Raw genomic sequence first — 13,120 nt, 5'->3', positions numbered from 1 at the left:
CCTAGGCTGAAGAATCAAGGGGCAAGCCCCACTAGTCCCCCAGCAGAGTGAGGAGACAGAACTGTCTCCTGGAAACAAACAGAGAAATCTTTCAACTTTTTTTTTTTTTTTTTTTTTAATAATCAATCAAAAACTTATACTTGCTTGATCCTGATACAGAAAGAGTACAAAGACCCCACAAGGAAAAAATTAAGGAAAAGAAGGGGATCCGCAGGTTCAGCTGCCTGCATCTGCTAGAGACAGACAAATACTGAAGGGATGCAGGGTAGGCTCTGTCCTGATATAGGATTCCCTTTCAGTTTTGGTCTGTCTCCATCTACTGGACAGGAGGCTCAACCCACGGTCTGGACTGATCTGGGTATGTACAGGGAATGTTAGATTTATTCCCTGAGAATATAAGTGAGTTAAATTCTGATTCTTATATTAAGAAAAAATAGTCCCTGAAGAAGCCTTATGGCGAGGCACTGTATAGTATAATGAGATGTATATTTTACAAGTATAGGCTGGGATATTATTGAATTGTGAAACATACATATTAGTGATAGGGAAGAAGTACCATCTAAGGTTAAATTGTTTAGGATAAAAACATATATACCAAGGGAGGTTATTAAAAATATTTGAAATGTTTTCATTTATAGTAATAATAAAATTGATGAAGGGTAGGTGAATGGAAAAACAGTGATCGGCTAAAGGTCACCAGAAGTTTTAGGTGATTCCTTTCTGCATTATGCAGTGTGTGATATGAGAATTTTAACATCCATCAGCCTTCTTTATAGAAATATAGAAAAAAAATGTAGAAATAAAAAATTGTCTTTGATAAAGATGCACAATTGTAGTTAATTTCATTTCTCATATTTTGTGTATTAGGATAATTTACAGTGGTGTTTAGTATGCCATCGTTTGGTTTTGTTTTTTTTATCACTTAATGCATGTGACAGCCCATCTTCTTGTGTGTTATTCCCCAGACACAATGCTGGCCACTTAAAAACAGTAGGCAAGAAGCCACAGCACATTTTCAATGGGATTATCTGCTTCTGCCTTTGTCTGCATGAACCTATTTTCAAATAAATTTATATTGTGCCTATATGGGGGCAATTTTCAATAACTCTCATTGTATGCAAAATACGCAGGATATTTCAGCCCACATATGTTGTTGTCCCAGTTCTCAAAGGGAAGCAGCCTATATGTTTCCCTTTGAAAATGAGCAAATGCAAAGTGTGCGCTTTAAAAGCAATCATGGTCTTTGCCAGCTATTTGTGCGGGTGGCTGAGCAGGGGCAAAATAGCACATGTGCTTGTGGAAATCCCATGCACGTGCACTATTTTCCTCTCTGTATCTAAATTCACCCACAGAAATGCCTTCTCTTTTAATGTAGCCAGAATTACGTGCACTATGGCAGCCGAGGGGACTTATAGCAGCTATTATCATTCAGGCCATGTTACCTGGGTAAATGCCTATGAGTAGCCCAGGTAAATGCTTTTGAAGATTTCCCTCTTACTGTACATCAGCACTGCCAAACCAGCAAAAAAAAACCAAAAACAAGAAAACATTGGCACTTACCCAGTTCTCCCATTTTCCTTCAGGGTTCTTACTAATTATTGGTTCAAGGCGCCGTCGCAATGTTTGACAAGCATTCTAAGTAGTACAACAATATTTTCAGTTATAATGTCAAGTGAATTAACAAAGAAATATATTTTTATAATAACAATGTTCATAAAATAAAATTGGGTAAGACTGGACATGAAATTATAGATGATAATGATGAAGAATATACAGTATCAGGTAATCGAATATTTATTTATTACCATGATTTATTACTCATTATCCCTCAGTGGTACTCAAAGTGAGGGACAGGGTTACCAAGTGGCTTCCAATCTAATGTTAGTAGGGACACGATAGAGGGTAACATAGCTGGGGGGAGAGGGAGGGATATATACATTTAGTACAGTATAATATCACATAGGATAGTGGAGGTGATGCTGTATGTGTAATACAGTGTGATGTGTCCATTCATAGTAGACAATGTGTATATTTATAGTACAGTACAGTGTTGTAGGGAAGGTTAACATGAGTAACTTAAGGATAACTAACAGCAAAAGCTAATGCAAGGAAGAAGAAACATTGACAGTTTAGTTTAGTTTGTTAATTTAATGAATTGCATTTTTTACTGAAAAAACAATGCAATATACAATAAATAGTAGTATGATCTTGTTTATTTTAGTTCTTATGTTTGCTTATGTATGTTGTTATATGTGCCCCGCAGTGAAAATTGGAAGGAGAGGGTAAGAAATCTTTTAAATAATAATAATAATATCTGGATTGTGGAGGTACTGCTGTACATATATGATACACTGTGCATATATTTTGTATTGTATGGAGCATTTGCTATATATGTGCAGCATATCACAAAAAGTATTGTAACTGGGAGCTTAAGGGGCATATACACATAGGAGGGAATTTTCAAAGAGTTAGTCGAGGCTTGAACATGCAAAAATAGCATAAATAGTATGTACACATGTGTATGATATTTTATAAACCTTCAGAGTATGTGCATGCTTGAACTAATTCACAAGGGCCTGTGCTTTTTCCAGTGTGGCCCCTACAATGTGGAACAATCTTCCTAATGACCTATGTGAAACACAAGATCTGAAAGTTTTTCGGAAAAATTGAAAGGATGGCCTTTTTACAGAAACTTTTATATAAACATTTTTTAACATTTTACAGTTTTAATTTGATGATTTGTCTTATGTGATTTGTATTGTATATAAATATGATTGTGTATGTGCCGATTGTAATCCACACTGAACGTATCTAATGGAAGTGCGGAATAAAAGAAATAAATAAGTATTGTGAATACACTTAGCCGGATAAGTCAGTTCTTATCCAGCTTTCTGGCATGGGTCACCGCTAATTAGCCAGATATCCTAGTTAGCCTGTGACCTACGCCAGACAGCCGGATAAGAACTGACTTATAGCTCACTGCTGCCAGATAGCCAGATATATCAGCACTTACCTGGGTAAGTGGCAGCAGCTGCCCCTATTTACGTGGAAAAAGCCCTAAAGATCTGAAGAGTTAAGGAGTTGATCTGAGAGATAAGGTGCTAATCCAAAAAGTAGCGAGAATGAATTTAAAGAATTACAGCAAAAGAAAAGTCTAACCACAATATTCTGGATTTTTTCCAATTTTTTAAATGGTGTGAAGTGCCAGCACAGTAGTGCTGGAAAGTTAACTCCAGCTCTACGAAAGATGCACTGGCCAAAGGTAGTCTCTCTGCATCAGATATGCATGAGATGCATCAGAGATGCATGAGATTTCCATGCGAGGGCACCAAGCATTACTCCCATTTAGAAACGTGCATTTTCTGCACTCAAAACGCCTTGCTGCATCCGCAGTAAGTTTTGCGCATAGAAAATGTATGCTGAAGTGCAGGCAGAAAGGTACATTCAGATCAATGCACCTTTATGCATCAGCCTGTTAGATAGATTGTGAGCCTCTGGGCTCAGGGAAATGCCTGTTTGTAATTCTCTTTAAAGTGCCTGAAAGACAGAATATAAATAACTGGTACAGGACTGAGTGAATTGGAGAGGTATCAGCAAACTGATGATACCAAACATATGCACAACTAACCTCCATATTTAATTCTGGGTTATTATGCGTGAATGATTACAGTTATTTCACACATAAAATATATGCATTATTTTAAAAAAATGGATAAAGTATGCATGCTCCTGCATTGCAAATATACTTGCGTACTGAATCATATGTGATAGATTCTGCCGCACAGGTTATAAAATACTAGTATAAATCTCTAGGGATGTGAATCATTTTTCTGACGGATGAAAATATCGCACAATATTTTCTCATCCGTCAGGTATCGGGGGGTCCCTGAAAACAATAGGAAAACCCCACAAAATTTTCATGTGGTTTTATCATTTTGGGGGCGGGAAGAAAGGGCACCAGAAAAACAACCCCCAAACCCACCCCGACCCTTTAAATCGAATTATTTAGAATCCCCCACCCTCCTGACCCTCCCAAAACATTTGTAAAGTAACTGGTGGTCGAGTAGGGGTCCTGGGAGCGATCTCCTGCTCTCTGCCGTCGGCTGCCACTAATCAAAATGGCGCAGATAGCCCCTGTCACATGGTAAGAGCAAAGAGCTATCAGTGTCATTGGCCGGCCCCTATCAAATGGTAGGAGCAATGGATGGCCCACGCCAATTTTTAAGGTGGCGCCAGCATCCATTGCTCCTACCATGTGAGTTCCGACTCTCCCGAATCGAGAGCCTGACGACCGAGGAAATCGGCCTGCACATTCTCCTTGCCCGTTATGTGGGAGGCCGCCAGGCAATCCAGATGCCGTTCCGCCCAGTCGAAGAGACGGCTGGCTTCTAGGGCCACCAGGCGACTGCGAGTACCTCCCTGACAGTTGATGTAAGCCACGGTGGTGCAGTTGTAGGAGAGAACCCTCACTGCTTTGCCGCGTATCAGAGGCAGAAACTCCTACAGAGCCAGACATACCGCCCGGGCCTCCAACCGATTGATGTGCCAACGAGCTTGAACCGGCGACCAGATCCCCTGGGTGGACTGGGGCTGGCAGACTGCGCCCCAGCCCGAGAGACTGGCATCCGTGGTTACTATCGTCCACTGTGGAGATTGTAGAGGCATTCCCCAGAGAAGATGAAGCGAAAGCCACCACTGCAAGGCGGCGACGGTAGAGGCCGAAAGCGGGAGAACTACTTGGAACTGTTCCGACACCGGCTGCCACTGGGATAGCAAAGCTCTCTGTAATGGTCGCATATGAGCAAATGCCCAGGAGACGAGGTCGATGGTGGAAGCCATCGAGCCCAAGACCTGAAGGTAGTCCCAGATCGTCGGAAGAGGAAGTGAGATCAGATTCCGAACCTGGTCGATCAACTTGAGAGCCCACGCACAAGGAAGGAACACCTTGCCTATCCGAGATTCGAAGTGGGCTCCCAGGAGCTCTAATACCTGGGAAAGCTGTAGCTTGCTTTTGGGAAAATTCACCATCCAGCCGAGAGATGCAAGGAGAGCCAGAACCCGATCCACCGCCTGTCTGCAGAGAGTCTCCGACTTGGCCATTACGAGCCAGTCGTCCAGATAGGGGTGGACTAAGATTCCTTCACGGCGTAGGGCTGCCGCCGCCACCACCATGACCTTGGTGAAGGTGCATGGTGCGGTAGCGAGGCCGAAAGGCAGCGCCGGAAAATGGAAATCCCGGTTGAGGATGTGGAAGTGAAGATACTTCTGGTAATCGCGGTGAATCAGAATATGGAAGTATGCTTCTGTCAAATCGAGTGAGGCGAGGAACTCTCTGGGCTGAACCGCCGCGATGACCGCTCTCAAGGTTTCCATGCGAAAATGTGGGATCTTGAGGGCCTGGTTGACCCGCTTGAGATCTAAGATCGGCCGAAAAGTCCTGTCCTTCTTGGGAACCACGAAGTAAATAGGATACTGGCCTGTGCCGAGCTCCTCCCTCGGAACCAGGACAACTGCACCCAGGCTCAGCAGCCTGGTGAGGGTTTGCTCCACGGCCTCCCGCTTGAGGCGACCGCAGGGGGAGAATAAGAAGAGGTCCGGTAGGTTGCGAACAAATTCTAAGGCAGGCAGAAATCGTGCCTGCCGAGGAGGGACCTTCCTCACCCGCAGGCAGGCTGAACAGAGCCCCTTGAGCGATAGGTGCAACGATGGCTCTCCACACGCAAGGCAGGCTGCTGGCCGCGGCATCCTCAGTGAAGAGGAGTCGCGCGCTGAGAAAAAAAAATTTAAAATAGAATTGATTGGCAGCCCTGCCGGCAGAAGTGGAAGCAGGGGAGTGAAGCTTGCTCGCTATGCTGTGTCTGGCTGCCGGTTCAATCCCCAGTCAAGGCTACAAATTAAAAATACAATTATTCTTTATTTAAAATATTTTTTTCTTTTTTTTGTTTTTTTACACAAAACAGAGTAAGCCAAAGGCAGTGGAGCACTAAGCTCCCTAGGCAGCCGGGAAGGGGGGGGAGATGATTGGACCACCAGCCTCAGTCCCCACACCAGGAAGCACACGGACTTAGGCTATGCCCAGCACAAGGGGCAAAGCCCCCCTAAGTCTGGCAAGAGCCAGAAGACGGGACCGTCTCCTGCACAGCACTGAAGTAATGAACTTTAAAACTGACCTAGTTCACCTCTTTTTTTTTTTAAAGAATCCTAGTAGAATCCCTACAGGATAAGTTCTTGCTTGATCCTAGAAGAAAGAAGAAAGAAGGCTGACTAGCCCAAATCAGGAGACCGCAGGGTGAGCTGACACATCTGGTGGAGACCGACAAATACTGAAGGGCTACAGGGTAGGCTCTGTCCGGATATAGGATACCCTTTCAGTTTTGGTCTGTCTCCATCTGCTGGACAGGAGGCTCAACCCACGGTCTGGACTGATCCGGGTACATACAGGGAAGCTGAAAATTACACACATACATACGTGTGCACAAGTAAAAAAGCAAAATAGAGGGGGCGGAACTGGGGTGCGGCCAACAGTTACGCACGGAACTATGTATTTTAAAATTGGAGGCTGCACTCGTGGCAGCTTGTTAGCTGCGAGTATCTTTACTGCTGCTCCTGATGAGGAGAAAATCTGCAGAAATCGTGTTTTGGGGTTTAGATGACAGGGTAAGGGGTCTGGGTCAACCGGGAGGAGTGCAGGATGAAGAACCAGAAGGGTCTGGATGACCTCGAGACTAACTGGGCAAACTGGTAAACTAATTGGAAAAACTGGGAATGTCCCTCACATGAACATGTTTTAAATTCTACTTACATATGTGTTAAAAATGCGAATTTCTTAAGGAAGATATGCAAAATATGTTTGCTCAAGTAATGGCTTACAATTTGGAGTACCATATGCACACTAGGCGCATTTTAAATCTTATGCATGTAAATGCATGCATGTCTTAAAATTCCAGCGCATGTTCGCTTGCGTGTCCAAATGTGCATGTATAGGCGTGTGTGCGTCTGATAAAATGCAAGATACATATAATACAGTACAGTGTCCTAGGGAAGGATGACATAGGTAGCAGAGGTAATGTGTACATATAATACAGTGTGGTGCATACACAGTATACAGTACAGTGTCATAGGGAAGGACGTACAGAGAAGGGCGACCAAAATGATAAAGGGAATGGAACAGCTTCCCTATGAGGAAAGACTAAAGAGGTTAGGACTTTTCAGCTTGGAGAAGAGACGGCTGAGGGGGGATATGATAGAGGTGTTTAAAATCATGAGAGGTCTAGAACGAGTTAATGTGAATCAGTTATTTACTCTTTCGGATAACAGAAAGACTAGGGGGCACTCCTTAAAGTTAGCATGTAGCACATTTAAAACTAATCAGAGAAAGTTCTTTTTCACTCAACGCACAATTAAACTCTGGAATGTGTTGCCAGAGGATGTGGTTAGTACAGTTAGTATAGCTGTGTTTAAAAAAGGATTGGATAAGTTCTTGGAGGAGAAGTCCATTACCTGCTATTAATTAAAATGACTTAGAGAATAGCCACTGCTATTATTAGCAACGGTAACATGGAATAGACTTAGTTTTTGGGTACTTGCCAAGTTCATATGGCCTGGATTGGCCACTGTTGGAAACAGGATGTTGGGCTTGATGGACCCTTGGTCTGGCTCAATATGGCATGTTCTTATGTAGCGGAGGTAATGTGTACATATAATACAGTGTGGTGCATACACAGTATATGGTGTGCTGGATATAATATACTTATGTAGTGTACTGGGTGGGTGGTGGTGACAGAGGGGCTTGGCGGAAGAACCAGGTTTTAACCATGCGACGGCATGCTAGTATAGTGGTCACAAGTCCGAGATCTATTGGTAGGGAAGTCCAGAGCCTGGTGAGGAAGAGGGAGAAGGAATTCTTGTGGCTTTGGGCCAGCCTGGAGTCTTTGGGACCTGGGAGACGTAGGAAGGCTCCCACTTCTGATTTCAGCCTCCAGGTGGGTTTGTAGGGGGAGAAGCAGTCTTTCAGACAGTTAGGGCCTGGGTTTTGAAGGCAATGCATAGGGCTTTGAATTGGGCCTGGTAAGGAACTGGAAGCCAATGGAGGACCTGGAAGATTGGGGCGATGTGGTCCCTGAAAAGCTTGACTAATATCAATTTTCTGCCTTCTTAGGGATGTTGAGATTCTTGACACAAAAGTTTTCATCAAATTGGAATTTTTACATAACCTATTAGAGAGTAATATTCTAATTGAGTGCTTTGGGATAAAGTCTGCATGTAGCAATTATATACAGTGTTTATTTTGAATTTTCAAAGTGAACTTATGCATATAAACTTGCTTTGAAAATCTGTGGGTGATTGGATTGGTACGCACAGAGAATAACTCTGACAAAGTTGCACCTTCCCTTCGCAGGGTGTAACTTGTGTGGATTAACTAATGTGCAAACCTTTTAAAATAAAAAAGTACACACATAAGTACCAATTCTACCCATCCCCCCCACCCCCCAGAATACCTGTCTCCAGTACGGGTAAAGGTTTGCATGAAACCAAGTTAAGCACATACTTTTATGAGCCCTAAGCCCCAGACTATTTTAGAACAGCCATTTATGCGCATAAAACTGGGCTATGTGCGTATTAAAAATCAGGCCCTAAAAGGATTTGACATTTTTATTAAGAAGCAATGCAAGCATAGTAATCATAGGAGAGGGCTTAACCTTTACTGCTATTCCATTAGAATCCGTTCCTACAGAAGCTCCTGAGACACTAGTGTTAGGAACCGTCATGGTGCTAGTCTCGCAAAGATGGATATAGGACAGCGGTATCTTTAATTCACGGCTGGCAACCTATAGTAGCAAAAATAAGAATGTTATTTTCTTTACATCTTATTCCATACTTGCTAATCAGTTCTTCCTTTCTGCTGCAGGTAAAGTTGATGACAGTGAGGAACAGAGAAACGATGAAACTCCAGGAAACTGACCAAGATACCTACATAAGAATACATTAAACAATTGAAAAGTCTTAACACATTTCCAAAGCAAGTACAGTCTCAACTGTCCTTCTGTTGGCATCTTCTACATGCTATCCAAAGTCCACAAACCCGGGAACTCTAGCAGATCAATTGTATCCAATATTGGCACAATCACAGAGGAAATATCTGGATGTATAGGAGGATTCTCAAACCTTTAGTACACAACACTACAGCTTTTTATAAGACACCACAGACTTTCTGAACAAATAAAGAGTGAACAACTACCATCCAACACTCTCCTAGTGACAATGAATGCCTACAGCAAACACTCCTTATGCAGATGGCATAACTATATGTGACAAATATCTAAAGACATTCTCCCTGGACCACGAATACACACCAAAAACTATTACAAAATTAATCAAATTCATCCTGACATCTATCATAATGACACCTATCTACAAATCATGGGCATCATCATGGGTACCAGGTTGGCACCATGATATGCCAACCTTTTCTTGGGAGAACTGGAAGAGATATTTTTTAATAAACATCAAACTAAACCCTTCAAATATTACTGGTACACTGATTACATTTTTATGATATGGACAGTGGGAGAAGTGACTCTCAAACAATTTTAAAATTCCTTTAATGCATTTCATCCTTCAATCAGATTCAAAATGGACTGCTCAACAGAAAGAGTTACCCTTTTGGATACCACAGGCTCTATCAACAAACATAATGACAGATGCAGTTACTGTCACAGTTCTAGATTCCATCCTTTACATACAAAAAAGTCCACTATATAGTTAAGCCATATGGTATATGCTCTGATCCAAAAGACAGGAACAAACACCTCAAAGTCCTGACTGAATCATTCACACAAAAATGTCATATCCCCAAAATCATCTCCAAGAAGATTGCTTGTTCACCTAAAACAACCAGGACAAAACTAGTGCAATATAAATAAAAGAAAACAAACCACAGAATGAGAACCCTTTGTAGTTACATACAATCCAGGCTGGAAAAACTAAGAAAATCTATAAAAGATATACAACCATTACTCCTAGAGGATGAAGCACTCAAAGAAATATTCCACCAGTATTGGCCTTTTGGAAACCACCTAATCTGAAGCAAAAATTAGTAAAGAAAAAAAACACCAAAGCTTCCAACAGAAACTCAGAAATGTGTATTTTATATCTAGCTCATGCCTTTTCATTGGTAGTGCATGATGATTTATATTCAAATACAGAACGTATTTCCCTCTCCTCAGAAGCCTGGATCCCTTGGTTTACAGCCTGCTGGCTCTAACCACTAAGTTACTCCTCCACTCCGCTGGTATAGCCTCTTGGCAACTACCTAATCTGAAGCGAAAATAGTAAAAAGCAAACTTCCAACAAAAACTCAGAAAGAAGAAAATAGCACATATCCCTGCAATGCACCATGCTGCAAATTCTGCCAACACATATCACAGGACTCCACATCAATCTTCCACATGGAAAAAAAACATTCAGCATAAGGAAATCTTACTCATGTTCCTCTTCTAATGTAGTATATATATTATTCAATCCAGAAAATGTGAAGAAGCATGATTGGTGAGACAGGCCAAATATTAAAGGCAAGAGTCAATTCAGACAGACATAAAATCAAACACCACAGGGAAGGACAAGCTGACAACTCCACGGGGGAGCACTTTTCAGAAGCAGGCCACTACATCAAATACCTTATGATCAGGATAATCAAAGGAAAATGTAAAAACAATCCAGGAACGCAAGACGGTTGAGGTTAAAATGATCAGGCAGTTTGGAAATGAAAAAAAATTGACTCAGCCAAGATCTATGTTTCCTATCATATTATGAGCCAAAACATATTTCATATCACCTTCTGATCTCCCATCAAACCCCTCACTCTTTTCCCCTCTTTCCTTTCACCCTATCACTAGAATGCCTTTTATGATTCACGTATGGCAGCCACACTGCTTTATATTTTCTGATAATGCCATCTTTTGCTAAATCAGATTCTCTTGAAAGCTAGTCAAGAAATGTATTTAGTTCAATAAAAAGTATCACTACATATCTACCTATCTATCTATATTTGGTTTCATATATTTTCTAACCTTTATTTCAGTGAAACATTTATCATGGTCTGCTTTCTTCTGACTGTTAAACTTAAACACTTTGGAATCTGAGGTGCCAGGGAGCTGATTTTTCAAAAGTTTTCTCATTTTCTGTGTATGTAGTAATTATTTCAAAATATAATAGGGCCATTATTTATTTATTTATTTATTTTAAAGTATTTGTTTCCCATGCCCTAAAAGGTCTGGGTCAGGCTCCATAAAATAAAACCTACACAATTTTAAATAACATAGTAAACATTAATGGTTTGTGGGGTGTATATTTCAGGTTTCCCTAATTTTGGAGTAAATGCTCACTATCGGGACTTAGTGTGCACTAACTGGATGTTAGTGCGCATTGCCTGAAAATGATGTTAAGGATAAGTTAAAAAGTGTGAATTGGGGAGCAGTTTGTTAGCTAGAAGTATGATTCTACATTCCCATTGGCTGTCTCCTTAGTTACTTGTTTGTGCTGTCAAGATTGCAAGGTGTTGTTTGTGGGGGGGTGGCCAGTGTCTCATTCAAGTGTAAACAAACCACCTTAGTCTTTCTCGCTCCCGTCCCATCCTTCTTCCCCTTTTCTTGCCTACTCCACTCTCCCCGTTCCTCGTTCAATGTAATTTTCCTCTCTTTTGAGTTAATTGTAAACCGGCATGATGTGCTCTTCGAATGCTGGTATATTAAAAGTTCATAAATAAATAAATAAAGTGATGTATTAAATAATAGCATCAAGTTCTAGCCAGCAAAAGCATATAATGCAAATGCATTTTTTTTAATTCACTAATCTCTTTGTATTTTAGGAAAGGGGCCCTGGCATTTTGGGAATGCATACTTTGAATTCCCCTGGTGTATGTCTGTGTGTTTGGGTGGGTGACTGGTGAGAGGGGACGTGACTGGGATAAATGTATGGGGTGATAGGTGGGATATAGACTGGATGGAGTGGTGACTGGTGAGAAAGAGGCAACCTGGTGTGTGTGTACAGTTACCCCAGTTACCCCACACACACCAGGCGGCTACCTCTCTCTCACCAGTCACCATCACAACCAGTCTCTCTACCACCTGTCACTCCATACAGTCACCCCAGTCATTCTCCCTTTCACCAGTAACCCCCCCCTCCCCACACACATACACCAGGCTGCATCGCTTTCACCAGTCACAACCTCAACCATTCTCTCCCCCCCACCTGATACACTATACATTCACTCTAGTCACTTCCCCTCTTACCAGTCACAGACACAGATACAGAAACATACCAGGGGAATTCAAAGTATGCATATCCCAAATTTCTAGGGCCCCTTTTACTGAAATACAAAGGGACTGGCAAATTCAAAATATGCATTTGCATTACATGCTTTTGCTGACTAGAACTTATTGGTATTTTTATATCACTTGTTTACTAGAAATTTGTTACTAGACACTGGCCATCCCCCCACAAATACCACCTTGCAGCTTTGGCAACACATACAAGTAACTAAGGAAACAGCCAATGGGAATGCAGAACCAGACCTCTAGCTAACAAACTGCTTCCCCCAATTGATACTTTTTAACTTATTATCTATTTTGTTTAAAATTAATGCACATCCTTAATGATTACTACATTATTATCAGGCCTGACACCATTTGAAAGATCTTGAGAAGAAGATTCAGGGGAAGGAAGATCTTCCATTGAAGCAGATTAGACTAGGGAACTTTTAAGAAGTTAAAAAATAGAAATTAGCAAACATTTTAGGCCAAGTAAGATGGAATCTTCCTCTTCAGCTGGGAGCATCTGTAAAGGCGCAGCCCAGGAATGGCTTTCTAGGGTTGTTACAGCAAAGTAGTGAGGAGTACCAACAGAGGAACTGCATGTAATGAAGCGTAGTATAAAACCAGCCAGCTATATTTAGCTTCTCTGCAGGGTGAAATGTTTACCCAATAGATCTAGCTGCTAATGCTGTCTGAATATTGACCCCCTTGACTATTAACATTGTGAAATGTCTGCAGTGCTGGATGACAAGAATGAATCTGTTTCTATGATAACCTTCCGATTCAGGCCTGGATTTATCAAAATGCAC

General features: G+C 41.6%; 1 protein-coding gene across 5 annotated transcripts in view; it reads right to left on the bottom strand.

Moving 5' to 3' along the window:
- LOC115093864 (aldehyde oxidase-like) overlaps positions 1-13,120 on the bottom strand; it is a 241,379-nt gene that overhangs the window by 36,487 nt on the left and 191,772 nt on the right. For 4 of the 5 annotated variants that reach the window (XR_003857428.1, XM_029606215.1, XM_029606213.1 and 1 more), the window contains exons 28-29: positions 8,700-8,828; positions 1,561-1,635 (exon numbers count right to left, since the gene is read on the bottom strand). Coding sequence is in view for 4 of the 5 variants with exons in the window: in XM_029606215.1 (XP_029462075.1) it covers positions 1,561-1,635; positions 8,700-8,828 (204 nt within the window). In the remaining variant the exon portion in view is untranslated. The remainder of the gene's footprint in view (positions 1-1,560; positions 1,636-8,699; positions 8,829-13,120) is intronic. The other variant, XM_029606216.1, reaches the window with a different exon arrangement.

The sequence above is a fragment of the Rhinatrema bivittatum genome, chromosome 6, assembly GCF_901001135.1.
Source record: "Rhinatrema bivittatum chromosome 6, aRhiBiv1.1, whole genome shotgun sequence".
Classification (NCBI taxonomy): domain Eukaryota; kingdom Metazoa; phylum Chordata; class Amphibia; order Gymnophiona; family Rhinatrematidae; genus Rhinatrema; species Rhinatrema bivittatum.
The sequence above is the reverse complement of the archived record's forward strand: the minus strand, read 5'-3'. Positions and strand labels throughout refer to the sequence as shown.